This window comes from Nelusetta ayraudi, unplaced genomic scaffold (assembly GCF_046127955.1).
Source record: "Nelusetta ayraudi isolate G7.1 ecotype Tasmania unplaced genomic scaffold, CSIRO-AGI_Nayr_v1 ptg000079l, whole genome shotgun sequence".
Lineage (NCBI taxonomy): Eukaryota > Metazoa > Chordata > Actinopteri > Tetraodontiformes > Monacanthidae > Nelusetta > Nelusetta ayraudi.
In genome coordinates, this window is record NW_027466129.1 from 480,001 (window position 1) to 507,500 (window position 27,500).

The window sequence follows — 27,500 nt, forward strand, 5'->3', positions numbered from 1 at the left end:
CAACACATTTATATTTATCTACATGTGTATTTTATTTGCGACTCCAGTAGCTTCCAGTAGTTTTTTTAACAGTGTTTTCTGGAATATAAAACTTTATAGCTCCATAAAATATCCATTGTTTACAGCTTCCTCTTAAAACTGAAGCTTTTCGAGGGCCTTCTTCATTTTTGGGAAGAAGAAGAAGTTGATTGATGAGCCCCAGAGACAACAGATTGTAGTTGATTATATAGTGGAAGGAGCCAAACCGTAGATGTGGCAGCAAGATGTTTGGATTTTTGTTGGTAACGCTGTTAAAATCATATAATTTCTGACAGGCTATTATTAATAGACGTATAATTGCTGCTGGGGTTGGGTTTTTGTGAATGCAATAAAAGTCTTTTGCAGGAATTTCTGATAAGTCTCTGGTGAAATCAAACAGTATTGTCACACAATTCCCATCATTCTTAACTAAACGTGCAGAGCATTTTAAAGGCAGTTGCAGATGTTTATCCACACTTCACTTAAAAAAAAGTGAATACTGTGCACCTCATTGTTTCAGACTATGAAGTTTTATTGTATTTCAGCATTTTATTCTCATTTTAAATATGTTTGATTGTGTTTTCCAGCGAAATCTGTTTCATATTTTTTGGACAACTTCACATCCTTTTCCTTCTATTCCATAACTTAGCAAAGTATCTTACAACGCATGCAAGAAAGAAAAAAAAATCAGTCAACCCGAAGCATAACCCTTGTTTTACAGTGAATATAAAAACCTGCCTCCCTCCTCAAAGAAACACCAAAACCTTTCTGACGTTCGAATGGCATCCACGTGCGGGGGCGGACGCTCGTGTGTGTGTGTGTGTGTGTGTGTGTGTGTGTGTGTGTGTGTGTGTGTGTGTGTGTGTGTGTGTGTGTCCAGTAACCTTGGACAAGCAGCGCCAGGCGGATCGCGCGCGCCCCAGCGTGCGAAGAGCCAACAACTTCCGCCGGAGCGCAGCCGTCTCCACCTCCTCCCTCCCGTCCACCTCCACCTCCACCTCCACCTCCATCTCTCTCTCTCTCTCTCTCTCTCTCTCAAAGCCGCTCTTCGATCTTCTCCGGCCGGATATGCGGCAGTGAGGCGCCAGGTTCGCGAGCAGCGGACTCCTGTTTCGCCTCTTGGCCGCCGCTGCGCAGCCAACCAGTCCCGTCCGGACCTGGAGCGATGCCCGGGGCAGGATGTGCTCCAGCCGCAAGATCCTGTGGAGCCTGCTCCTGCTGTCCGTGGTGGAGGTGGGAGTGGGTGTGGCGAGCATCGTCCTGGGAGCCGTCGGCATCAGCTGGGCTCGGGACCACCACAAGCCGCAGCAGGGGGACGCTTCTCCGGTGTGGAGTGGACTCTGTGTACGTCCCGCGAAAAACATTTTTTTGTTGTTGTTAAATCTTATCATGTTTGAGGTTGTTGTGTGGAAGTCCTTGTTGTTGTTGTTGTTGTTGTTGTTGTTGTTGTTGTTGTTGTTGTTTACAATCAGAATCTCAGTGACGCCGCGGGTTAACCTGGTCCCAGCATTAAGTTTATCGCTGGTAGTCGCTGGACAACTTCCTAATCATAATCACATTATTTGCACGTGAAAGCATCTTTGTTGTGGTATGACGTGTGACTGTGTGTTCAGAAATTTAACAGCGCCCGAGAATTGAGAAACACGCGCAACTCTTTTTATTTGCTTCTTAGTGTTCATACTTTAGCCAATCGACGCACCGGCTGCCGTGATGGATCCGCGTGTTTATCGCAACGACTCGAGTCTTCCACATGCTGGAAGTGACGATCAATTTCTTTAACTCATCCTCCGGCTCGTCCGGCTCTAATGCACCGTCCGCTCCCTGGGCTCCGCCGCCTGCCTTCGCCTCCTCCTGTTACGCCGCCGCTGCTCTCAGAGCTCCCCGTCTAGATTTCAGCAGGGAAAAGTTGACTTTCTGACCTTCTTCTTCTTCTTCTTCTTCTTCTTCTGTTATCTTGCACCAAAAAAAATAAATAGCTTTTTGGCCGGCTATACTCCACTGTAACTGATACAGCATCTCAGCATTTGAGTTTTTTTGGTTTTTTGTTTGTTTGTTTGTTTGTTTGGTTGCTGCTGAGACACTCCAATTATTTTCTCTGATGAGAAAGAAATTGATTTGGTGAAGTTGGGAACTTGAGTTCCGTTTTGTCACAATAAAAGAATCAAAGTTGGAGTAGATCGGCCTTTTTTTGTTTTGTTTTATTGTTGGTGTTGTTGTTTTTTTTGTATACAGAACCGACCCACTCAAATTCGATCAAACTCTTCCTATGTAATTCTGGGCGTTTCCTTTTTTACGAAAACCAGCTGCGGTGACGCCCTGAATAATAGTCCTCTGGCAGGTTGTTCCGAGTTGAGTGCTAGGAGAAAATAACATCCCAGAATATAAAAGCATCCTGGTTTGTTAGGCAGACAAACAATGTGTTCAAGCCAGAATGTCTGGAGAGGAGGGTTTGAATCCATATGTTGTCATGTTTTTTCTTTTTTCTTTTTTTAAAGTTTCCTTTATTTTCTGTCCCTGCAGTTCCTGGTGTGCGGCATGTGCGGGGTGTTGTGCGCTCGCAAGAGGACAGGGCTTATTGTGAGTACATGTGTGCAATGTGTGTAATCCTTGCATCACGCACGACGCGACACCTCCAACGTTTTGCTGGTTGTGGCTGCATGTGGGCAGTGAAACTGTGGTCTGCCGGCTGGATGTTCCACCCGCTTTGGGTTGGAGGCCCTCATGATGGAGCAGAACGACCAGTCGGGAACGGCCTCCTGCTGGTGGAGGGTGGTAGTGACGTGACCCATTCACTTGGCTCATGTTTGCCGTCCTGCCCCCTAACTAGATCAAGTGATCGATACAACCCCCCCCCCCCCAATCTCCCTCCCCTGTTCCCCGCGGTGAGTATCAAGCATCTTCTCGCTGACTCTCACTTCTGGCCTGCCACCTTTTTTTTCTTTTTTTTCTTTTTTTTCGTCGTTGCTGTTTTGTTCACTTGATCCCGAGGCCCTCTGAGCCGCTCTGACTGGGGTCAGGCTTCAGCAGCGGCCGCGTTCCAAATATTTGTCACATCTGACGAGCCGGTGGCCTCAGATGGGAACTTTTGTGATGACAAGCAGGAGGATGATCAGCACCGACCACCCATCCCCCACATCCCCCCACCCCCCCACCCTGAAAGATGCCTGAGTTGTCAATGACACAGGTGTCGCCCAGCAGTCGACTGTCGAGTTGTGTAGCTGTGGTGCTTCCTGTCAGCTGACGGACTGACGGAACCGGAAGAGACAAGCGGTCACTTCTCTTCTGCGTGGCTCCGCCTCTGTTTGCTCAGTGATCACCTGGCAGCCCTGTGTGTGTGTGTGTGTGTGTGTGTGTGTGTGTGTGTGTGTGTGGGTGGGTGGGTGGGTGCGCGTGCCACCCACTCTCACCACTGATGGATCGATGTCTGCACAATCTGCTGTAACAGACGTCCCTCACCCTCTGTCTCACCCCATCCATCCACACCTATTGTCTCCCTCCTCACCCCCTCACCCTCCCACCCCCATCCCCCCGGGTGGTTTCACCGCTCCGACTCCCTCCATCACACCTTATTGTGTTAGCTCGCTCTGGCTCCCGACTCCTCTCCACACTCCAGCGGGTAATGACTGAAATTGGAGCCGTATTTTTTTCCCCCGTCTTCTTCTTCTCCTTCTTCTTCCCCATGTGGTTACAGGCTCTGAAGACACCTGGATGGGGAGCAGCGAAGAAAGCAACCTGCACACACACACACACACACACACACACACACACACACACACACACACACACACACACACACAAACGAACGAGCGCGCGTGCATGCACACAATTGACACGGCGTAGAATTGAGCCGACTGTTATTGTTGCTATTGTGTTTTGCACTGGACTGCAGCCACACTGCCGCAACTCATCCTCAGTTTGGGTTCAGTGCCATAACAATGTGACTCTGATTTAGGACTGAAAAATCAAATGTGACATTGGGAAAAATGTATAAAATAATTCAAATACATGAAATTAAGCACATCTCAATCAAGCACATCTAGGAAAGCGCAACCATAATCATGTTTTTTTTAATTTCCTATCAATTAATGTATTAATCTGGTTTTCACCAGTTTTACCTTGTTTGTCTTTTGAATTGTATTTATTAGATTTTTTTCTCTTTCGTTATTTTATGATTGTGTATTGCCATTGTGCTGTATTGTAGCATGACTGCTTTTTACTGATGCTGTTGTTCTTTATGGCTGTTGACCTCCTTTTAAAGGTACTCTACTGGCAGGGGGACTCCCAGTGTAAACCAGCCCCAGGCTGAAACTGGGTACAATTACATCCCTGCAAAATGGGCTGCTGTACACCGTACACTGTCCTCTTGAAAGTAAATACATTGAAATTGAAATAGAAATAGATAAATGAATTAATAAATCAGCGTGTTGTTGTTGCCACTGTCCTCGCTGCAGCCACTGCGAGAGCCGTTCATTTCTCTTGTGTGCCTGTAAGTGAGCTGCAGTTTTTGGTTTTTTTTGGTGTGTATGTTGGGGGGGGGGGGTTGGCCGGCCTGCCTGCCGGCCAACCGATGTTGGGTGGAGCTGGTAGCGCCCCTGCTCTGACTGTCCTCTCCTGTCTGTTTGTCCTTTTGTTGCCCCCTTCAGATGATCCTCTTCTCCGCCTGCTGCATCTGCGGCCTGATCGGCGGCATCCTCAACTTCCAGTTCGTGCGGGCGCTGAACAAGCGGCCCGACGCCATGCAGTCCATCCATCTGGCCGCCATGACGCTGGCCTGTCTGGGTGAGCGAGTCGGTCAACTGTGAGTCAGTGAGTCGGTGAACTGGTGAACTGTGAGCCGGTGAACCAGTCACTAGGGGTTTTGCCTTCCTGCTTTGCTGGAACTTCCAGTAAAGGAGACAGCACCTGGACATCAGTGCCCTTTGTGACATCACAAAAGGGTGCTCCTTTTGCCAGAGCTAGTCGTTCAGCGTGAACGACACTTTGTGAAAAGCGGTGCGGGCCCAAGAAATTCTCCAAAAAACAAAAGAATCAGGGCTCCTTCCCTCCGACTGACGGACTGACTGACTGACTGACTGCGTCTCTGGTCGCTGCTCGCCCCCCACAGGCATCTCGTCCTGCACCTTGTCCACGTGGCTGACGTGTCGCCTGGCCAGCTCCGAGCAGCAGAGGATGTTCCTGGAGCGGGAGCACTCGCTGCACCACTCCCACGAGATGAGCGAAAAGGTCTGACTATATCAAGTTGCGGCTGTTGTTGACTCGTTAACGCTGTTGCAGCTCACCTGTCCACTCCGCCCTCCTTTTTTTTTTTCTTTGCTCTTCCTCGACAGGACATCCTGGACAACTCCAGCAACGGCATCCCTCAGATCTCCTACAATGGACACACGGCTGCATCGCCGTGACCGTGTGCTGCTGCACTGACAGGCGGGGGAGGTTTTTTTTTTGCAGTCACCAGAAACTGAAACGTGCGTCTCTGACTGTTGCTGCTGCTGCTACTGCTGACACATCCAGCCTGCGTCCGCCTTCACAAATGCACTGCTGCAATTACAGCCACTGTATCCTGGCTGCCTGCCTGCCTGCCTGCACACCTGCCCGCCCGCCTGCAGAGAGAAACCTCGGACCTCCTGACTTGTTCTTCTCTTCATGCTTGGAGGACAAACAAGCTTCTTAACGATTATGCAAAAACTTTGGGTCAAGTCAGGACAGCGAGTCGCAGTTTGGCCCATAATTCCAACACGGTTTGTCCTTCAAACTAATGAGCGGCATGGATGGATGGATGGATGGATGGATAGACGGGTTGGAGCCGCTCACATGCCTGGAGGTGATGATGAGCAAATTGAGAGTGTGGCGTCTTTTCAGCTGCTGCTGCTGCTCCGGCCTCCTTCTCCTCTTCCTCCTCCTCCTCCTCCTCTCTTCTGCCTCACTGCCCGTCTGTGAAGCGCAGATAACAGACTGCTAGTGTGGTCAGATAGTGGAATGCTTTGACATGCAAACACCATGCCTGTGCCGTGTATCCGTGACACTACCTACCTGTACCTGTAAATCAAACATATTTTTTTAATGCTTCTTATATAAAAGTCAATTAAACTAAGTCAAACAAATGTCTCTGACTGTCTTATGTGTCATGGATTCTTTTTGTTAATTCGTCACACAGATTGGTTAATTGTTTTTTTTTAATAACAGAGAACTGAAAAAAATATATATGTATGTGATGCTTGTGTAAGTGCTTGTTTTGCGTGTCTATGTGTGGTTGTAAATCTTTCCTGCAAGATGAGATGGCTGTTGACTGAGATGATGCCTTGATTGGAAGGATCTCTCAAAAGTGCAATGCATTGTGTTTACACTAAGCAACAACATTATATCATCAAGTTTCTTCATGCACACTGGGATTCAGCTGGAAACGAAACTTTGTGCTGCTTGATGTCCCAGCACGTTAACTTGCCAACTACATAAAGAAAAATGTGTATCTGTGTGTGTTTGTGTGCGCAAGTGTGTGTGTGTTAACAGGGCAGCTATTTTTGCTGTCCACTCTTATATAGATATATATAGAGAGGCAACTGCTCTGGCATTGCCCAGCGCAGCAGGGGCTGCTGGGAGATCTTGCTGACTAAGATGCTAACGTCACAGTCTCTGCAACAACAACTGAAAAGATCTGCACTACTCTCTCACTCTCTCACTTTGTGTGTGTATGTGTATGTGTGTGTGTGTGTGTGTGTCTGAAAAGTGCTGAAACGTGTGACCTGCTGTGGTGCTGCTCTGTCAGAAAACAGTAACACTAGAAGCATCTGTGCACACACACTTTTGTGCCTTTCTTTGTTTGTGTGTGTGCGTGCGTGCGCGTGCGTGTTCGTGCATGCTTTAGCGCAGAGGCCTGTGCACAAGCCGACACCTCGGGTCACCTTAATGATCTTAATGTGTCATTGCAGGTTGGATCAGAATACGGATTTAATGATCACCTGATGTGAGCAGATCAGTTTGCTGGCACACTTCTGCGGGCTTTCAGCTTACGTGAGTGCACAGAAGAGAATATCTTCATTACGCTTTGCATTTTAAACTGTTCCAAAACAATCAGCAGATGAGATCAAAATCAAAAGATTTTTTGGCAAGTTGGTGAGATTGTTTGGAGAAAATGGCATTATGTGAAAGCTTTGAAACATTATAGGGCCACTTCATTTATTATTGGCTATTTCAGATGCCAAAGATCTAAGACTAAATATGAACTTTATAAACTTTATTGTCCTGAAGGAAATTTGTCTTGGGCTGTAAGTGCCAGGCACAAGTGCACAAAAACAACATACAAACAAAGAGCACATAAAAAAAACCAAAAAAAAAAAACCATACTTGACAATCCAGTTGAATAACAAGTGTTTCAAAGGGTAAAAGTAACAATAACAAGACTGGTTTTAAGCCAACTGGTTTTAAACTGAAGTGACTCTAGCAGAATACGATGAAATGAAAATCTTAAAACTGATAATCAGAAAAATGATTTCAAACGTGTATTTATTCAAACGGTACACTACCAAATCTCCGAAACATGTAAACGTTCTTAAGGGATAAAATATATCTCTTTTAAAGAGACACTTTCAAAAATATATATTTAAAGAAAGAAAGAAAGAAAGAAAGAAAGAAAGAAAGAAAGAAAGAAAGAAAGAAAGAAAAAGCCTCGCAGCTGCTTCGTATACGTGCAATTTGCCCTCCCGGCCAGCAGGCGACAACATAAGCGACTGCACAGCAGACGGCCGCTGCCTCTTTGACAGCGGAAGCCGCGTGACGTCGCTCTTCCGGTCTTCTCACGCACAGCAATGGCGAATCCCCCGCATGCCGAAAACGACTCCAGACACGTGAAAACGTCCGCGCAAGTCACCGCCGTCGCGGGCGCACCACAGCCCGCGGCCGACGGCTCGTCCTCGGCGGCCGGAGCCGATGTCGGTGCCGCAGCCGTGGTGCCTTGTTCCATCCCGTCGTTCGCCGCGGCCTCGGAGCTGCTGTCGGCGCCCTACTCGTGTCTGGTCATGAACGCGCACCGGAGACACATCAGCCTGCCGCCCGTCTTCCTCAACAAGAAGCGGACAGGCATCCAGGAGGAGCTGCAGGCGGAGCTGCTGAGGTTCTCCCAGAGGTAACCAGCACCAGCACCGACCCAACTGTTCGTTGTACTTTGCCCCATTCGTGTTTTACTTCATACTCGCAACTTGTTTTGTGTGGGGTTGTCGCCGTCAACGCGGATTCCTCTTTGCTAGCTTACAGCGGTGGGGTTTGTGCTAAATTCCACCAAAAATAGGTCGAATCTATAGATAACGTTAAAATAAAGTCTGCTAATGTGTCTTGGCCCCTTTGCTGTCTGAAAGTCCTATAACATGACTGCTAAGTTTTACACTACACAACACAACACTGCCACTTGATTGTGTGTTACATGCTAAAGTATTTTGACTTGCGTTGCACTGTTATACTTTTTGCATTAAAAAAAAAAATCTTATATCTTTTGACTTTTTGTAAACGATTAAGCTTGTAGTTTTTATACTTTTATTCTCAATGTGTACCGCAGCACCGAGGGTCCTCGAGAAACACAGGTTCAATCCGCTGTATTTGTGACACATGTTGCATTATTGACAGTAAAGCTACCCGTGAACCATCGACACGCCAAAGCTTTTGCTTGCACCACTTCTTGCAACGTACGAAAACCTTAATTTTGTGGCAAATCAGCCCTTTGTGATGTCATAGTGGGCACTGGCACGGCTCTCTCTGGTTCTCGTCAACAACCACAGTGTGGTGTGAGCTCTGCCCTCTTACTCCACCTTGTTTTTCTCCCATTTCAAAAACATCTGGAAGGTCCAGCAAAGCGTCACTTACAGCAGGAGGCTGGAAGTCAGCAAGTTTAGAAGCAGACTGAAAACAGATGGCGAACAATGTTATTTTAAGCCATTTTCCTGTTTGCTTAGTGAGCAATAAAGTTTGTGTATATGTGTTATGTGTTTTATATAAAGCTAAATTTTAGGGCGCGTTATTAACTTTGATAGCCCTACTTAATATGTTATTCTTAAGTTCATTTTTAATGTATGTTTAATGAAGCTGTGTGGAATGAAGAGTGTGTTTTTCCTCCTCCCGTCCCCCAGTCTGAACGGAGTTCCGCTGGCGTACGACAACATCCGGATCGTGGGTCATCAAGGAGACATCTACGACGACAGCGGCTACGTCCACATGGACGTCATGGCCAACTTCATCGTCTTCCAGCCCAAGAAGGGACAGAAGCTGCTGGTGAGTTTTGAAAAGCTGCAGCTGCTGATTGACCCCATCTAGTGAAATAACAATTATTTTAATTATCGATTAATCGTTGGATTTTTTTTTTTTTTTTTGACAATTCGGTTAACAAAAAAAACATTCATTTCCACCCCTTTATTTAAAAACTGAGCTCACGGTGCAAATTCACGTCTTCAGAAAGTGGTTTCTGCTTGAACATCCCTACTAGTGTAGTCATCTCAAAAACATTATTAATTATTATTATCATTAATAATTAATAATTTAATAAAATATATTAAATGGACTAACAAAAACGTACACATGCATGCTTTGCATTTGGAACGCAGACTTTAAAAAAATGTGCACAAACGTTTTTTTTGTTTGTTTTTTTAAAGGGGACGTGAGCTTCAGAACAGTAAATAAATAAATTATAATAAAAAATAAATAAAGCAAACTTGGCTCGGCTGAACTCCACGCTCACAATGGCCACACAGGGCGCTCTGCACACTCCACACTCGAGCGACGTAATAATTTCGTACAACAGCGAATTAGTAATTCATTTAGTTTTTTTGTCGATTCTCATCGATTGGTTGCTGCAGCCCCGACTCAAAGGATTGGATGTTTTGCTGTTGGCACTTGTGAAAAAGTGTGGCGCTGGCTCTCTCCTCTTTTCAGGGGAGGGTCAATAAACTGGCAGCGAGTCACGTCGGCTGCCTGGTGCACGGCTGCTTCAACGCCAGCATCCCCAAACCCAACCTGGTGCCCATGGAAACCTGGCGGGACGCGGGGCCCCAGATCGGAGCAGAGCTGGAGTTTGAAGTGTCGGCGCTGGACAGCGACAATGTCGGGGTTCTGCTGATCAGAGGACAGCTGGACAGGACCAGGCAAGTTCTGCAATAAAAGATACAAAACGTTTCATCTCTGTTTCCGCTGGGCCTGTGGTTGACGTTTGATCCGCCGTGCCTCCTCCAGGGTGCAGGAGCTGCTGGCCATGAGCGAGAACGCAGCCTCTGCCATCAGTGTCCACCAGGGGGCAGCCACTGAGACAGAACCAGACCTGGCTGCCAGTGCAGAACCCACAGTGGAGGCTCCCGTCGAGACCCCGAAGAAGAAGAGGAAAAAGGACAAGATCAAAGAGGAGGCGACGACGACGATCACAGAACCAGAACTGAACGGAACGACGACTGACGCAAACGGCAACGACGCCGGCAGCGAGAGGAAAAAGAAGAAGAAGAAGAAAAAGGAGAAAGAGGTGAAAGAGGAGGAGGAGGAGATGCAGGTGTCTGCTGCCGAGCGCCAGGCCAGCGACTCCAGCGGCTACCACAGTGACAAGCCCGGCAAAAAGAGGAGACGGGACTCCGACGCTCTGAGTGAAGAGTCGCCGATGTCCACGAAGAAGAAGAAGAAGAGGAAGAGCGGGATGGAGCAGCTCGCCTGAAAATCACCATCAGCGATTGTTAAAAAAACCAAAACTCTATGGAAACTTGTTTTTTGTGCCTTAATTTTCTTTCTTTGGTTTGTTTGTCACAGCTCTGCTGTGATTGTTCGCTGTGAATCAAATCTGCGAGGTCGCATTGGGTGCTGCACAACCCTGATGCAGTACCCACCGCTGGCCTGATGGGGGCAGCAAAACCGTTCCCAGCAAAGTCCGTACATAGGAGCTCAGAGTGAAGCCTGTGAGTCTGTGCTCCTGAGTGGAGCCACACACCCACCCAAGCAGAGAGAGAGAGAGAGAGAGAGTTCAACTTGCTAATCTCGTGCATTTTCTGCAGTTTGATGCTGAGACTGACAGTGAGGGGGGGCCGGGAGGTAGCGAGACTCTGCTGCTCGGCCAAAGTGTAATTCTCGTGCCTTCCATTCAGCGCCGGGCTCAAGGAAAGGCTGTGACAAAGAATTTCTCGGCGAATGTTATCAGCGCTTTGGCTCTTATGGAAAACGCCTTTTGCAAAAACAAACACAAAACACAGCAGCAGCAGCAGCAGCAGCAGCAGCAGATACTTGTAACAATTTGAACCGCGACTGCTGCTGCTGCTCCGAAGGCTCCGAGGCAGCCTCGACATGGAATCGAAAATGGATTCTTTCAGGTCTTTTTGAGGTCTCCCAATTAAAGAAGTCTGTATTTTCAAAACACGTTGCCTCCGTTTGTCACTTTTTTTTTTGTCTCTCTCGTCCGCAGAATCGCAAAAGAAGAAACTCTGGCCGCTCTTATTTTTTCAAATCGACGGCTGCGTTTCTTGTTTTCCCTGGCCTGACTCCCTCCCTCCGTCCACCACAACAGTGCTGGGTGTCGGGTGATAAAGTGTGTTTTCTTTAACCCCTTCGCACCAACCGCCCCTCCCCACACACACACACCTCCACCCCCCCACAGGGGCTTATCAGAAGCAGCCGAGATGAGAGGCGCTAATTAACTGAGCTCGTCTTCGGCCCGTCTCACCCGACGAGCAGCACCTGCGCTGGAGAATCAGCGACCCGACTGCAACAAGTTGGCACTGGACGATTTTATGCAGTCACATGACGTGGCCGGCGTGACGGTGAATTGGCTGGCAAAAGGTGAATCATTTTGGTGAGTAGAACTTCCAAAGGAGAATTTCCCTTGTCATTTCCCTTCTAACTACCGTGCGAATGCAGAAAATTCACTGGTTTAGTCGACAAATGTAAACTTCATACTGCTAAACTAGTGAACAGTCCCACATTCTGCCGTGTTTTACATCTAGTTTGATCTTTGCATGCATAAAAAAAAAGGTTCCAGCGGAGCCACGGCACCAACAATTATCCAAGAACTCACTGTAGTCACATCCAGGCGGCGGCACACTTAGCCCTCTGTTTGCAGCCTACTGCATGGTTGGATCTTCCTTCTGCATGGTTTAGAAAGGAAGCCAAGAATGTGTCAGTTTGTGTTATCTAGTTTTTTTTTCTTTTCTTCTTTTTTTTTTTAATAATTTTTCGATGCAGTGCAGTAAACAAAATGTTTGAACAATCATGAGCAGGATGTAAACCCCCAGACCACCACCCTCAGTCCAGGTGACCAACAGCTGGGCTGTCAATCAAACTTTAAAGGTACTTTTTAAGAGATTTAAGATATTAAGACATAAGACTAAGAAGATATCAGACAATAAAACAAAACATTGGAAAAACAGAAGAAAAACAAACACTTGTGTTTGAAGCATTCAATAAATAAATAAATAAATCACCAAATTTCCCACCGAGTCACAGCGTTTGTCCTGCTTGCCGGCTCTCTAGAGTCAGATGGATGCCAGATGGATGTGCGGCTGCACCTGCATCACTCCCTCTATCGTCACTCATTAATCTCACCCCCCCCCCCCCCCCCCCCCGCCTCATCCTCCTGCTGCTTTCCCTCCTCTGCCTCCTCCTCCTTCCACTTGTCCCTGTGATTTATAGGAGGCGGCGTGCAGTTCACACACATTCCTCCTACGGGGAGTAAGTGGGGGGGCACCCCCCCCCAGCCACCGGACTCTCATGAGCCAGCGCGGCGGCGCTTTGTCTTCATCGTCCTCGATCGCAGCGAGTGAGAGGAGGAATGAGACAACAGGAGGAGGAGTGTTGTGTGTTGTTTTTGTTGCACAGGCCAGAAAGTCTGTTACACACCTCCGACTCCCTCCAGCGGAGGGGTGTCGCCACTGAGATCTCCTACTCCTCCTCCTCCACCTTCTGTCCCTCCTCCTCTTCCTCTGCCACTTCCTCCTTCTCTATCCCCTCACCCCTCCACCTCTCTGTCTTTTTGCCTTGTAGGTTGGTTTCCATCTCTGTCCTGCAAGAGCCCTGTCAAGAGTTTGTTTGTTTGTTTGTTTGTTTTCCAGGCCTGGTTGAAAATTCCCAGGAGTCCTCCAGGAGAGCTTCCTCTGCTCCAGCTTCAGGTTCCCGCACCTGCACAACCCCCCCCCCCACACACACACACACAACAGCGACACCGCATCCGCAAAACCCACAATCCTGCTGCTGCTCCACCTCCACCTCCACCTCCAGCTCCAGCTCCAGCTCCACACCCCGGCCAGCCGTCCTGCCCTAATTAGTCATGTGGTCGGCGCTCGGCTCCACCGTCCCCGAGCCCCAAATGGCAGCAGGTCATAAAACCTTAAGTGTTCCACCAGTCGGAGTGGTACAGCCACGGCCAGGGCCGAGTCGTATCAAAGGCTCTCTCTCTCTCTCTCTCTCTCTCTCTCTCTCTCCCTCACGGCGGCGTCCATGAAATCCCTTTACGGCGTGTTCAAAGGCATTTCTCTGGGAGATTCTTGGTCCCTTCTGCTTTGCATCGCTGGTGTTTTATGCCCCCCTCAGGTGGGGCTAATGGGCCGTGCTCGGCTCGCACAGACGGACCTGAGCGTGAAACTGGTTCCCTGGGGACCAATGTCCTTCCACACACACACACCCCAGCGCTGGCAAACATGCTGTTAACCCCGAAAGTAAACATAGCTTTCGGGTTGGTGACTTGAATTCCCATCGTAAAGTTTGTCTCCTTGGCACCCGACGCCCGCCCTCCTGCCCCGGGTCACTCTGGAGACGGCGGGTGAGCGGCCGGGCATTTTTTTTTTCATGACGTCACTGTTCTCACCTGACTTGGGCCCTGTAGTGTGTTTGTGCGTTTCTGTGACGCGTCGCGGGAGAATCACCAGCAGTTGCAGCGATCAATGAAAGCAGGGCGGATCGTTGGTTCTGAGTGTTGGTTTCACGGTGGTGGCAGCCAATAAAACAAGTTGTTGGTCCTCTGTCTGGAGCTAACGGTTTGGGAAGCAGCACTCGTTCATTTTATTGTTCTATGCTTTTTTTTTTATGCACAGAACAAACGCACGCAGTTCCTGGAGGGACTCCAGAAGTGTCAGAACATGAATGTTTGGGCGATAAGCAGTAATTAAGAAACTGGCCACCTGATCCAAAAGAGGCTCGTGGGGACAGAAACTTGTGTTTCACACAATTGCAGTAATGTAAACATTAGTGGAACCTACAATATGAACTGTGATACTAAGTTCTGAAACTTAAAACAAATGATTTATGATGGTAGATTCCTTTGCATCCAGAAAAAGTGGGGTTTTTTTTGGTTTGTTTTTTTAAATCAGATGTTTACTGTAAGGTTAAGATACATGAATGCATATTGCAACACAGATCTTATTCAATGTTGCAATTCATAATGGTCATATCTGCACTGCACCCTCCGACTTCCCCGAATAATCTATTTGTGTGTGTGTGTGTGTGTGTGTGTGTGTGTGTGTGTGTGTGTGTGTGTGTGTGTGTGTGTGTGTGTGTGTGTGTGTGTGTGTGTGTGTGTGTGTGTGTGCAGCCGCTCCCCACCATGTTACCTCGCTGAGATTAATCTGGCTGGGTCTGATCAGGAGGTGATGGGAGGCTCATAGACGTCTAGACAGTGTTCAGACCAAACTCTGACTCCTACACTCCTTCAGGGATGGGACAAAAGGTAAAAAAAAACAAAAAAAACAAGTTGAGGTGTTTTCTGTCTGTGTCTCTCTCTCTCATTTTAATCATATCTCCTCGCAGCCGCTATCGCCACAGCGTCGTCCGGATATGCGGCAGGAATGAGGCCAAACCGTGTCAGTCGGTGACAAACGCGCAAACAAGAATGTGAAGGCGCAAATGCTGCGATTCAACGCGGAACAAGTAGTTGGTGAGGAGGGGAGGAAAAATATGTATTTTTTTTATTGCTGCCTTTGCATTTGAATGGGTTGGAAGGAGATGTGTAGAGGAGTAATGAGCGGCGGGGTAAGAGGAACACACACAGCATATCATCAGACTCTCAGACACAGCCTCCCCAAAAACCACAGAAGAATAAATAAGCCAGGAGTTGGGAGAGGGGGCGGGGGAGGGGGCGGGTGGGCAAAACCTTTAGGCCTGGAAAAACTGATCTCATGTTTAGCCAAGTCGCTTTGAAGGACAAAACCCAGCGCACAGCTAAATGTTTTATTTCTTTTTTCTTCACTTTTCTTTTCTTTTCTTTTTTTACAACAACACTGGGAAGTTGCAGAGCAGTGTTGAAGGTGAATGAAGGGGGGGGGGGGGCTGCTGGGTGGCCGTGATGATGATGATGATGACGATGATGGCATTTACATCAGTGCTAATTGCTGAGAGGGGAATAAAAGCACTGGAATGAAAGACGCTCCTCTGATCAGCAGAACCGTCAGTTCGATTTCCAGAAACCACAGAGGGAGAGAGAGAGAGACAGACAGACAGACAGACAGAGAGAGAGAGGCAGGGTGTAGGCAGGGAGTGGAGTCGTCCAACTTTAAATGGGTGAGTCTGACGACTGTCAACTTTCAAACTGTCAACTTTCAAATCAAATTCATCGCGTTGAAAGGCTTTCACAACCAAAACGTGCTTATCCTCCTTGGCGGCTACAAATACAAGCTAGTGCAGCACAGCGCCTGGAGGGGTGGTGGTGGTGGGTGGTGGTGGTGATGTTGTCGTTGTCATAAAAAAGCGATGAAACACTTTGAAAGAAAACGCAGTGCGGAGTGGGTCACACTTGAAAAAAATGAAAGGAATAAATAAGCACATAGACGTTGCTCAGCCTGCAGGAGGGGGCGGGGCGTGGGGTGTGGGTGGGCGGTGCTGACATGTGTGTGTGTGTGTGTTTTTAGAGTGTAGAGTGGCTGGATTAGAGGGAGGATTCCTGGGAGGGAGGGGCGCTTTGGCGAGCGGGTGACGACGGTTTGGTTGGAGAGGAGAGAGGGGGGCCGGGGGGGGGGCAGTGGATATATGATGTGGTGCTGGAGTGGATCCAATGTACGCACACACACACACGCACACACAGAAATGCAGAGGAAGAATACTTTTCTCTGGTCGCCTGGCCTTAAACGGCACCCCCCACACACACACACACACACACACACACACACACCAGGACTCCTCGACATCAGCCCAAAGGAGCCGGCCAATCAGAGGGCGCGATGCTAGTGGGGGAGGCTGGGCCGAAAGACGGGGGCCTGGTGAGTCAGCTCCTGGGTGTGGGGAGAATTTAGAGGAGCGTTGGAGTGACAGGGGTCAGGAGTTAAACTCATCTGCCTCACTCCCCACCCCACCCCCCACCCCCTCCCCGTCCCTCCTCACCCACCCCCGACTCATCTCTCGGCATTCAACAATCTGAAGAAAGTCAAACAGTGTCCGGGCGGCGCTCGTCTACACTCCTCAAACCTTAGTTGAGTGCAGTTAACTTGTTCCTGGCCGGAGAGAAAGTGGAGAGACAGAGGAAAAGCTGAGGAGGGGCGGAGGGGTAGAGGGGGAGAGGGGGGGTGGGGGGGTCAAGGAGAGAACGCTAAGCTGTAAAAGAAACGGAAAACAGAAGGAGGAGGAGGGAAAAAAAATGGAGGCAAAGTGTCCAGTTTCAGATTTACAGCGGTGGTGGGAGAGATTTGGCTGTGTTCTTAGTGCTCACTGAGGAGTGGGAGGAGGGATGGGGGGGTGGGGGAGGAGGAGGAGGAGGAGGAGGAAGACAGATTTACATAGTGAGAACAGCTCTGGCTGCTCTGGAGCAGTCGGAGCTGCGTGGACCCACGCTGCTCTCTACTCAAATCCATATTTCATGACTGACTGCCGCGGCACGACCGCCGCTCCAGTGTGAAAACATCATACTTACACACACACACACATAATATACACAGAAGAAATCCCCCCACTTGTTTCCGCACCGTGTTGTAGTGTGAAATTGGGGGAAGTGACCTCTCCAAACACACTTTACTGCTCCCAACACTCTGCTTTTTACGGCGCTGTGGAGTCGGTGTCGGCGCTCGGCCGCAGGGCGTGTCAGGTGAAAACCTCCACGTCTACTGAGGCGTTTTATTCCTTTGCTTTTTCATCTACTTATTCCATACAAATAAGAAACTAAAACTGAGTCACCCTATGAACCTAAAACTGTTTAATTAGCTGCAGGTAAATCTATCCTTATCTTACAACTCGGATGGTTTTGCCGAGACCTAAAGTCCTTGATGTTGCACGTCCACGTTGAAAAAGCTCCAGTCAAAGGCACTTTCAGTTGTTCTCGTAGCACCAAAGCTGTAGCAGAAACAGCAAACTGCCCTTTAAAAAGCACAGAAGAAGAAGCAGCACTATGTCATAGCAGCCAAGAGCAATAATAGAAAATGTTTATTGGTAAATGTTGGTGAATAAATTTCTTAATCTCCTTTTTTCCAACGTTGGAGTAGAGGCCCCCTGCTGGGGAATAGACAGAATGCAAGGCCTTATATTTGTATTTCAAGCTCGTCCCGAGAACTTTATGCATTCAGATCGTTTTTGCCTTTCGCAAAGTGATTCATCTCCCTCCCTCTACACCACAAATAACCGTTAATCATCCAATTCGTTAATTAGCCAAGAGAGCAGGAAGTGAAGCGGCAAGTCCACCCAGTGAGATGACATTCTTTACAGAAATGGAAAAGATCCCCTTGTGTGTGTGTGTGTGTGTGTGTGTGTGTGTGTGTGTGTGTGTGTGTGTGTGTGTGTGTGTGTGTGTGTCCGCGCGCTCACGCACCTCATTTGGGGTTTTACCCCTTATTTAAGACCAATATTTACCCAGCAGCCCCAGGGTGAGATTACCTCATATTCTCCCACCCAGCTGTGCTTTCTCAGCGTCTCCGTGGCAACCAGCAGAAAGACCCATCATGTTTATCTGCCTGCCCACAGACCAGGGAGGAGCAGTAGGAGGAAGAGGAGGAAGAGGAAGGAGAAGACGTGTGACAGTCTCGCGGGCAAATCGCACATGTGAGCGAACTAAATGTGCAGACTGATGAGAGTTTGAACATTCACTGTTGTTCCTCTGCAACTGGTTTTGAAACATTGACGTGATGAAAATCTCATCAGTGAGTTTGTAACTTGCCAGCTGAGTTGCTTCACTTTAGTTTTGAGTCGGCATCCACACCAAAGTTTGAAGTTTAAAGTCCCAGTGTGTCAGAGTTGGTGCCACCTATTGGTCAGAGAGTGTGTTGGTGGCGACGCTCATCCCTGTTCCCTGGCGTCCTACTGTGAAACATTGGTGGCACCTCATTCCAAGATTTGCTCCTGTGCCAGGTCCTGCGGAAATTTGTGTTCCATGATCAGAGTTGTTGGGATTACTCCATGAAAGTAATGCAACTACTGATTACACCGTAATACAGCAATCGAATTACTTCTTTAACTACTTTGTAATGTATTACTAATTATTAATTACTACGACTAAAAAAAGAAAGTTCAGTGCTCAGTGCTTTGGAATTTGTCTCTGTCCTTTTCCTTAACATGAACGAATGTTTGCTCTCTGAACACAAACTGCACATTCCACAAACAAACTCATTACTCATTGCTTGATAAAGTAATTATCATATAATTACCAGTTTTGCCACACTAATCCCTTTGCGTTTACTTACTTTATATTACGCTACTCAAAAAGTAGTTCAATTACAGTAGTGGATTACATAGTAATAGATTACTCGCCAACACTGTTCATGATCCCTTTGAAACGCTGGACCTTTGGCCCGCAGAATTTTTAGGATAGAAGTTGTTTATGTCAATATTAAGACAATTAGATTTAGTAAGAATTTAAAATGATAATGAAATTGTCTCTAATGATAAGATACACAATTTAATTTTGGAAATATAGAAAATGCTATTTTAACTTTGATTAGACCTGGAACATAAGATAAGTCCCATGTTATAATAAGAGATCTTTCTGTTTTTCATCTTTCATTCACAGTTAAGGACTCCTCAATAAGTTTTTTTTGGTGACGGTGCTTTAATTTGAATTCAAACCAATCAGTCTGTGTCTCTGCCTCGTCAGTCAACAGTCCATCCTTCACTTCTTGCGTATGAAAACAGCTGTGATGTCACAAAGGGCACCAATGCTTCTCCCAGGTTGGTGACCACAGCTCTGCTGCCTGGGCTGTTTTCTGTCGTTGTTTTTTTTTTTTTAATTGAATGAATGAAATTCTCCCAAGTGAAGCTCCACCACCAAAGTCTGGGATGAAAACCAAATGTGTGAACCTGCGGAGAACATGGGTCCTTTAAATTATTACCAAAATATGACAGTTCCTACTTAAATACTTAAATACTTAAATCCCAAGGATATGTCACACTGATCATCTTCGTTTTTTTTTTTCTCCCGTTAGGTGGTGCTTTGAGTGAGCGAGCCAGCAGCCTCCTGCTGTGAAGTCGCTCTGTCCGTCCTGGGCAGCTCCCTGCCGCGCCATGGAAACAGGTAGCTATTTGCTTTAATTTGCAACAGAAAAAGCGACTGTGGTGTGTAGCCACAGTCAGGGAATGTTCTGTTTGGTCTTCCCTCCTGGACCCATTTAAGTGGCAAAAAGTGTCATTATTTAGCCGCTGAAGCTGAGGGGAGAGTGCAAACAAGACTGGCTGACCCTCTGTCAAGAGCCCCCCTGACTTCCCCTCCTCTCGGCTCTTCACAGGCTCATTATGGGCCTCCGGCAGGACAATTCAAGTGTCCCTCCAGCTTCCTTTTTAAAACGCCTTTCCACTCGCCCTGGAAGCACTCGCACGCAGGCTGAGGCTGGAGATGCACCTCGGCGTGGTGGCAGCAGGGTGGATGTGAACGGTGCGGCGCTGGCTGCGTGGCAAGACGCTTATTAAAACAGCAGGAGCAGAGCCGCTGGACCCTGGCCAAATAGGATCTTCACCCCTGAGCCAGGCCGGATTTGGAGGAGCCACTTGTTGTCAGTGTCTGATGAAGGTTCTGAGCCGCCGCCACCACTGCTGCTTCCCCTGTTTTCCTGACTGAACCCCAGAGCAGAACACCGGGACTGAGCACCAGGACTCTCAACACCATGAATGAACACCAGGACTTCCAACACCAGGACTGAACACCAAGGCTCTCAAGACCAGGACTCTGAACACTTGGACTCTGAACAACGGGACTGTCAACACCAGGACTCGACACCAGACCTGGACACCAGGGAGTGCTTTGTTCTCTCTTGTTTTTGGACTGAATGTGGAGATGCAAAAGCGCAGAGGCGATGCCCCCCCCACTGCCAGACTTTGTCTCTGACATGAACCTGGTGGAGTTTCCTCCAAGCTGCCCCACGGAGCTCAGACAGCAGGCGGACCACGACCACGTCGACGACGATGCTGACGCCCCGCCAGGGCCTGAGGACCGGTGGGGCAGCAGGTGCCCGGAGGAGGCCGGAGCGGCGCCGCGGTGCTACGTGCTCGCCACCAAGCCCCGGCGGCGCAGGGTCATCACGGTGGTCCAGCGGCAGGCGGCCAACGTGCGCGAGAGGAGGCGGATGTTCAGCCTGAACGAAGCCTTCGACGAGCTGCGGCGGAAGGTGCCCACGTTCGCCTACGAGAAGCGGCTGTCGAGGATCGACACGCTGCGGCTGGCCATCGTCTACATCTCCTTCATGACGGACCTGCTGCAGCAGAACGGGACCAAATGAGGGGTTTGGATTCAGCGAGAGACTGTAGACTTACCCTGACAGTTGCCCAAAGTGTATTCGTAAAAAGTAATTTGAAGACCCAAAGACTCTTTTTTTAAAACGGTTTCACTATAACTTTACATTGAACAGCATAAATTATTTGACCCGCACCCCTAAAAATAAAAATTTGACAAGAATGTCCGAACATTTTTACCATGTTCTGCAAGAAAATGCAAAAATATGAACTAATTAAACCGATTTATAAATTATTATTATTATTATTATTATTATTATTATTATTATTATTATTATCATCATTATTATTATTATGATTATTATGATTATTATGATTATTATTATTCCTCAATTAGAATTTATTTTTGTTATTATTCACACTGAATGACAAAAGCTCGTGTTGACGCTTCAGGTGAGCAGTTTCAGGACCTTGGACAGAGGCCTGCGCACTGACCAGGTGAGGCTGAACGTGGCTTGAGACTTCGTCTCCCGCCCTGTAAGCACGAGAGAAAGAATCAACTCATTTCAACTTATCTTAAAGCTTAAAAACAACAACAACATCAAAAAAAAAAAAAAAAAAAAAAAGTTCATGCATGTGCAAATGACGAGCTGCGGGATCTGAATCAGGAGAAATGCACGCGCACCGCGTGGGGGCTGGATGCGTTATCTGCATGGTCACCGAGGTGCGAATTGCAGCCGGGGAGCTGCGAGGAACCAGGGCGACAGCAGAAGGTCCTTATCTTTCATGAGGAATATTTATGGCGTCCGCGTGGGCCCCAAAGGCGTGCGTGGTGGTCCTGGACGTTCAAACCTCCGCGTGGATCACTCTCACACCGCGCTCACATCAAAGTTGGCGTGACGGAGGACGCTGCAAGACGCTGCAAGATGAGGCCAATTTTTTAGCGTCCGCTTGCGTGCGTCTTTCCTCCCATCTTTATCGCGCCCAGTGTTTGTGTTTCTCTCCTGCAGCAGCAGCAGCAGCAGCAGCAGCAGCGCCACCCCGCTACGGCCCGGGGCACCCTGGTGCCTCTCCGGCCTTTCAAGCCTGATCCCCGCGGGAACCGAGCCCCGTTTAATCACATGATTCAACGAGGAGCCGCTGACGGGAAAACAAACAAGCGCGCCTGTGCTCGCGGAAAGCGCAAGACCCCCCGCTGCGGCCACCTCCTGTGCTTCAGGAGGTCCGGTGTGTTTTCATCCACCTCCTCCTCCTCCTCCGCCTCCTCCTCCTCCTCCTCCCCGCTCCTACCACTGCTCCCAACCCTGCCGGCGGTAACCCACCGCGTCCCGAAAAACAGCGGAGACGGACGGGGCAGGGAGTGTTTGATGTCTTTCTAAAGTGCTCTTCTCGTCCGTTCTAAACCGAGAGGCACGCGGGCGCAACAAGCGCGCGTTTGACGCACCAGCAGCCAAAAATACTGAAGTGGCGGAGCTGTGTTGAAATCTGGCCCTTCCTATAGATGTGGACCAAATGGTGAAAATCGAGGTTAAATCTTGTGGGAACAAAGACTCTTCAAAACCTCTGAGTCCTCACCTCTGCTAACTAAATAACGCCGCGCCCATGCTGCACCACCCCCCCCCCCCAACCCCACCCCATACCCCCCCCCCCCCCCAACCCCACCTCCATGCTGCGCTGACGAGCCTGCGAGTCTTAAACACCATTCCTGATATTACAGCTACAACTCTCCCTGTCCTCGAGTATTAAGTTACAGAGATTCCCCGCCCAATCACAGCCCCCACCCCCCACCCCCCTCATCTCCCCCCCAAAAAATCACGCTGTCCCGCTGCCTGCTATAAGAGCCCCGCGCGCGCCCCGCACTGGCAGACACCCCCCCTGCCCCGCTTTCTTCACCGGGTTGTTGACGTTGCGCGCCCAGCAGTGGACGCATAAGCGCGCGGGGCGGGTGGCTGGGAGACGGCTCGGGAGGAGGGTTGGCGAGCCGGCGGCGATGCGGGAGGAGGACTCCACCACCACGATGGACAGCGCGGGGAACAGCGAGGAGGAGACCGAGCGCCAGCTGCCACGGCGGGGCGCGAGGAAGCGGCGGCCGGCCAGGAGGAGCGCGGACGAGGACGAGGAGGGAAACTCTCAGAGTCCCAACCCGGGCAAGAAAAAGTGCAGGAAGGGCTGCGGAGACATGGAAGAGGAAGGAGGAGTAGGTGGAGGAGGAGTAGGAGGAGGAGGAGGAGGAGGCAGCGAGGGCAGCAGCAGCAGCAGCCCGGAGCCCTCCTTCGATGACCTGCACACGCAGCGCGTCATGGCCAACATCCGCGAGCGCCAGCGGACGCAGTCGCTGAACGAGGCGTTCACGTCGCTGCGCCAGATCATCCCCACGCTGCCGTCGGACAAACTCAGCAAGATCCAGACCCTGAAGCTGGCTTCGCGCTACATCGACTTCCTGTGCCAGGTCCTGCAGAGCGACGAGCTGGACGCGCGGAGCGCCAGCTGCAGCTACGTGGCGCACGAGCGCCTCAGCTACGCCTTCTCGGTCTGGAGGATGGGGGGCGCGTGGTCCTTGTCCACCACCACCACCACCACTACCACCGCCGCCGCAGCCACCACGTCCCACTAGCCGGGCCTGGAGCCCCGGAACCCCGCCGGAGCGGTGCGGAGGTAGGCGCGCTCTGTGCTCAGCATTGCATCACGCGAGGATGCGCAATTTTTACGCAGGAAATGACAGAGTTCAGTTCACTTGTAAGATGTTAACTGATAACTGTAATTAACATTGTTAATGAACCATGGACTGCTCTGTGAAGTCAGGAGAAGCTGTGAGTTGCAAGGGTTTCCTGCAACAGGTTCTCAGTCTTCACGCTCATCTCACTGTAGAAGGGTTAAGTTGAGGCCACTGGTCTTGTTCTTGCAATCTTGATCTTGATCAACTTAACCCTTCCACAGTTACCTGCAACAACAAAAAAAAATGATATCAATGGCACTCGCAGGTCCGTAACATGTTTAGTTTGAGTGGTGTCTGCCAGCTTACGAGAGCTCCATTTGAATTGTAACCTGAGTCACTTTGACCGCCGACCATCACGTGATGCTAATAATAATGTTTGACACCAAATCATTCTTTCACCCGCAGATGATCCACAGAGTGAAGACGGCCCAGGACCTGCAGAGAGACTGAAGCAGGCCCGACAGACAGACAGACAGACAGACAGACAGACAGGCCATGGGGCAGGCAGGCCGGAGTCCCCGTGTGCGAGGCCTTTTTCTTGTTCCCCTCCCACCCCTGCACGCCGACTGCAGTGCTGGTGAGGCGGAGTGGGGCGGGGGGGGGGGGCACTTACAGGACGGATATGAAGGAGGGAAGACCACTGCGACTGAGAATGTTGTTGTACAAACAAAAAAAAACATTGAGCTTTGTGAGGAGCGGCTCTGTTTTTGAAACCACACACACGCAGAGCAGCCAGAGGAGACAATCCATTCCACATTCCCTGCGACGCCGTCTCGCAGCAAATGAAGTATTCTGTATTTATTTTTCTACATGCGCTCCAAATTCCTTTCTCCCTGCTCTAATAAAAGTTATTTATTTGGGGGGGAAGGGGAGGGGTCCCCCCTCCCTCTCTCTCCCTCTCTCTCTCTCTCTCTCTCACTCTCTCTCTCCCTCTCTCTCTCTCTCTCTCTCAGAGTGATGAATGGATCTGGAGTCTGCACATTTTGAGTTTTTGTAAATATTTGGCAATATCCTGAATTAAAGAATGAAAATATCATTGTGACCTGTGCGTACAGTCTGGAAATTCATTACAGAATCTAACATTTCAAAAACAAAGTAAAGAAAACTGGCAGTTTGGTTACGAGACATTTAAAGGGCTGCACCTTTTGACACAGGAGATGGTTTTAAAACACCTGAGACAAACTCATTTCCTCCCGTCTCAGCACTCTATGTCTGCGTGGGGAATTTGCTCCTCATTGCTCGGTTGCTGAATCCCCAGTTTACCAAACCACAGTGGAGGAGGCAAAAGAAAACATCTCATACCACCGGGCTTCTTCTCAAGTCGTGTTTCTGAGCCGGGGGATCTGGGAGAGCCATAATTAGCCGGTGGTCTGCGTGTGAGCGGGGTGAGTGAGGGGCTGTGGGAGGCAGGCACCATGTTCCCCCCCCCCGACGTCCCCGGGGACGCAGGTCAGCACGGGAGTGTCCTGCGTGCAGGTGCTCCAGCAACCAGGAGGGACCCCCAGAGAGCAGATCAACCGGGAGGGGTCCCAGGTCAAAGTGCTGGTGTGCAAAAAACCGAGATTAAAAAAAAGAATAAATAAGTAAATAAAAACCCTTCAATTTAAAAAGTCACCCAGAAGATGATTTGTTTCATCAGGTTGTTCAACCTGATTAAGGTTGAATAACCTTAATCAACTGATTCAACTATTCAGCTGAATAAACCTAAAAGTTTGTTCAATTGTATGAACCTAAAGTCCCACACAGATCTTTAAGAAAAATGCACCAACAGTCACCCTAATTAACGTATCAACTGTTTAGGTTGTTGTTGATGTATGTGCATTGCTAAGGAGGTGAACAACACTTGCATTCAATAGTAATAAACACATCATCGCCACATCTTCTGCTGATGGGCGCAATTTCAAAACGTCGGACTAAATATAAAATAAAAACCATGAAACAAAAAAAGGAAAACAAGTTGCTTTACTTTTCCTATGACAGGACCAGTTGTTGATGCCCCGGTGAGGCTAAATGTGATTCCTTCTCCACTGCACTGATCATCTGTTAAACACTGAGTCTGTTTGAAGGAGGAGTTGGACCCCTGAAAACCTTTTGTTTTTAGCAAGTTAGCTAATGTCTCAATGTGAAGCCAGTGACAGCAAGGCTTCTATCTTCCACCTTCAAGCTCAGTCAGTCTCGGATCTCTGTTTCTCACCTTCGGGTTCAGTGGAACAGCCTCACGCGACTAATTCCCCCCAAACCTCAGTGGGCCTCTGGAGAAGACAGCGGCTTTAGCCCTGCGTTTGCAGCCGTCTGTAAAATCGGACGCTCCACTGGACCGCCCACATGCTTTGGAAGGGGTTCAAAAACACAGGCGGAGGGCGGAGTCAGCACCTGGGCTTTGGTGGTGTTCGTGGTCACCAACCTCAGAGAGGTGTCCGCGAGTCTGTGGTGCCCTTTGTGACATCACAAAGGGACTATGTCCAGCAAACTGTGTGTTTCATCCCACGCTTGTTGAAACGCTGGGTGGACTTTTCTTTTTCTCTGGTTGCAACATTAAAAGAGTGATTTTCGCATCATATGGGACCTTTATATTTCCCGAAGCTTCAGGAACTGCCTCACCCAACCCCACTACACAATCTATTGGTTCTCATCGACACAAAATAGAGAATAAAGCCGGCGTTGAATTCCAGGAGATGAAACATGGCAGATTGAGGCCAGACTGGACAAACACATAATTTGACTCTAATTTATTGCACACCTGGAAAGAAAGAAAGGAAAAAAGAAAGAAAAGCCCTCCGCTCTGGCCATAAATACACTTGTGGACACGGCGTCCCGGTGAAAAAGTGTATCAGTGCCAGAGAGGCAGAACCTCGGGGAGTGCTAATATCACTCTGACAGAGATGAAAGACCCTGAGGTCAGTGCAGACGCCTCGCGGCGCGTTCCAAATCTCTCCACAGGCCTTTTGACGGGGAGGAGAAGAAGGAGGACGGGGGGGAGGAGGAGGAGGAGGAGGAGGAGGAGGAGCAGCAGCGGAGTTCATAATGCTGGGAGTGTTTTTTTTTTTCCTGGCGGCGTGGCTCGCGTGCGGAAGGTAAAGCCATCAGCTTTGACCCCTCCCCCAACTCCCCTCCCTCTCCTCCCCCCACCCAGCCACCAGGGGGGAATCAATTCCCACCCTCACATCACCGTGTTGTCTTAAACTTGAGGCTGTTGCTCTGACGTGGAGGAATGTCACCTCTGAGGCGCCCAAACACACACACACACACACACACACACACACACAGGTTTTTTTTCACACTGACCAAACGGGGACGTACATTCCACAGACAGAAAGAGAGGCTCCGCCCACCTCTTTGATGTTGCAAGGTAATGGGATGGCCACTTGTTATCAGCGAGGAGGCATCTGGTTGTCTGGATTAAAGTGTGCCGTGATCGTCACTTTGATGAGACACACACACACACACACACACATAGTCACTCTCTCTCTCTCATTAATCACACTTTATATCTCCTCACTTTGCATCCCTTACTGACTCCAGAGTCAAAGGTGGGGACCTGTGTGCGTGGGTGTGTGTGTGTTAACCCCGGCAGTAAAACTCTTCTTAAAAAAATGTCTCTCTGATTCCTCCAGGTGAAGAAAAAGACCCACGCGGCTGGGATGAGCTGCTCCGACCGTCCCAGTGACTCTACAGCGACGCTGCTGTGACGCTGCTGCGACGCTGCTGTGGCCTTTTACTGCGTCCAGCATCTCCGTCTCTAGAACTTCCAATGTCCCTCTGAAGTTCCCCGTTATGAGGTAACAAGAGCTGGTTTACGTTAACCCCGCAACACCATGAGAAGACAGGGGGTACAGGAAGTTGGACTCGTGCGCGTACACGCACACACACACACACACACACACACACACACACACACGCTAGAGAAGAGAGACTATAGGTTTGCAGGTCTGGTTCCCATTAGAGCTAATCATCTGTGTTTCATCTCCACCCGAGGCAGTTAGTTTGTGCCTGTGTGTGTTGTGTGTTTGTGTGTGTGTAAATGTAAACATATATATTTATATATGTATGAGTGAGTTCTGAAATGGCTGCTGTAGGCTGGCACTAAAGAAATACACGCTACTACAAAAAATGTGGAAGTAGCAGCAGCGGCATCAGATGAAGAGGAAGAAACAGAAGCTACTTTGAGCTTGTAGACAACGGTGGCAGTTTTGATTGA

At 49.1% G+C, this 27,500-nt stretch overlaps 5 protein-coding genes and 1 long non-coding RNA gene across 8 annotated transcripts in view; all 6 read left to right on the plus strand.

Annotated features, from left to right (window-relative positions):
• Positions 1 to 387, plus strand: part of LOC142900061 (4-galactosyl-N-acetylglucosaminide 3-alpha-L-fucosyltransferase 9-like) — a 4,884-nt gene extending 4,497 nt beyond the window's left edge. The window contains exon 2 of the mRNA XM_076044086.1: positions 1 to 387. This exon is cut by the window's left edge and continues 1,185 nt beyond it. The gene's annotated coding sequence lies outside the window, so the exon portion shown is untranslated.
• A 132-nt stretch (positions 388 to 519) lies between these two features.
• Positions 520 to 6,393, plus strand: tmem196 (transmembrane protein 196). Of its 2 annotated transcripts, XR_012928853.1 has the most exons (6): positions 520 to 1,362; positions 2,539 to 2,595; positions 4,662 to 4,797; positions 5,123 to 5,241; positions 5,346 to 5,480; positions 5,566 to 6,393. XR_012928853.1 is itself a non-coding variant. In XM_076044087.1 (5 exons), the coding sequence occupies exons 1-5, from the start codon at positions 1,198 to 1,200 to the stop codon at positions 5,415 to 5,417; spliced, it is 549 nt and encodes a 182-aa protein (XP_075900202.1). In that variant the 5' UTR covers positions 520 to 1,197; the 3' UTR covers positions 5,418 to 6,391. The 2 variants fall into 2 exon arrangements, 1 of the variants encoding a protein (XP_075900202.1); XM_076044087.1 differs by having other exon boundaries at positions 5,346 to 6,391.
• A 1,386-nt stretch (positions 6,394 to 7,779) lies between these two features.
• On the plus strand, positions 7,780 to 11,333 carry polr1f (RNA polymerase I subunit F). The gene is made up of 4 exons (XM_076043930.1): positions 7,780 to 8,134; positions 9,129 to 9,270; positions 9,928 to 10,136; positions 10,225 to 11,333. Exons 1-4 carry the CDS (start codon positions 7,818 to 7,820, stop codon positions 10,688 to 10,690), a joined length of 1,134 nt encoding a protein of 377 aa, XP_075900045.1. The 5' UTR covers positions 7,780 to 7,817; the 3' UTR covers positions 10,691 to 11,333.
• Positions 11,334 to 13,041: 1,708 nt separating this feature from the next.
• LOC142899968 (uncharacterized) lies at positions 13,042 to 20,150 on the plus strand. 2 transcript variants are annotated; one of them, XR_012928832.1, is made up of 5 exons: positions 13,042 to 13,127; positions 14,546 to 14,680; positions 14,761 to 14,909; positions 17,911 to 17,970; positions 19,347 to 20,150. It is a non-coding gene; the product is annotated as an uncharacterized LOC142899968 (long non-coding RNA). The 2 variants fall into 2 exon arrangements; XR_012928831.1 differs by lacking the exon at positions 13,042 to 13,127 and having other exon boundaries at positions 13,927 to 14,680.
• A 9-nt stretch (positions 20,151 to 20,159) lies between these two features.
• On the plus strand, positions 20,160 to 20,661 carry LOC142899966 (fer3-like protein). The gene has a single exon (XM_076043932.1). It carries the CDS (start codon positions 20,184 to 20,186, stop codon positions 20,631 to 20,633), a length of 450 nt encoding a protein of 149 aa, XP_075900047.1. The 5' UTR covers positions 20,160 to 20,183; the 3' UTR covers positions 20,634 to 20,661.
• A 1,602-nt stretch (positions 20,662 to 22,263) lies between these two features.
• LOC142900114 (uncharacterized) lies at positions 22,264 to 24,344 on the plus strand. The gene is made up of 2 exons (XM_076044170.1): positions 22,264 to 23,241; positions 23,708 to 24,344. Exon 1 carries the CDS (start codon positions 22,577 to 22,579, stop codon positions 23,198 to 23,200), a length of 624 nt encoding a protein of 207 aa, XP_075900285.1. The 5' UTR covers positions 22,264 to 22,576; the 3' UTR covers positions 23,201 to 23,241; positions 23,708 to 24,344.
• Positions 24,345 to 27,500: the final 3,156 nt, after the last annotated feature.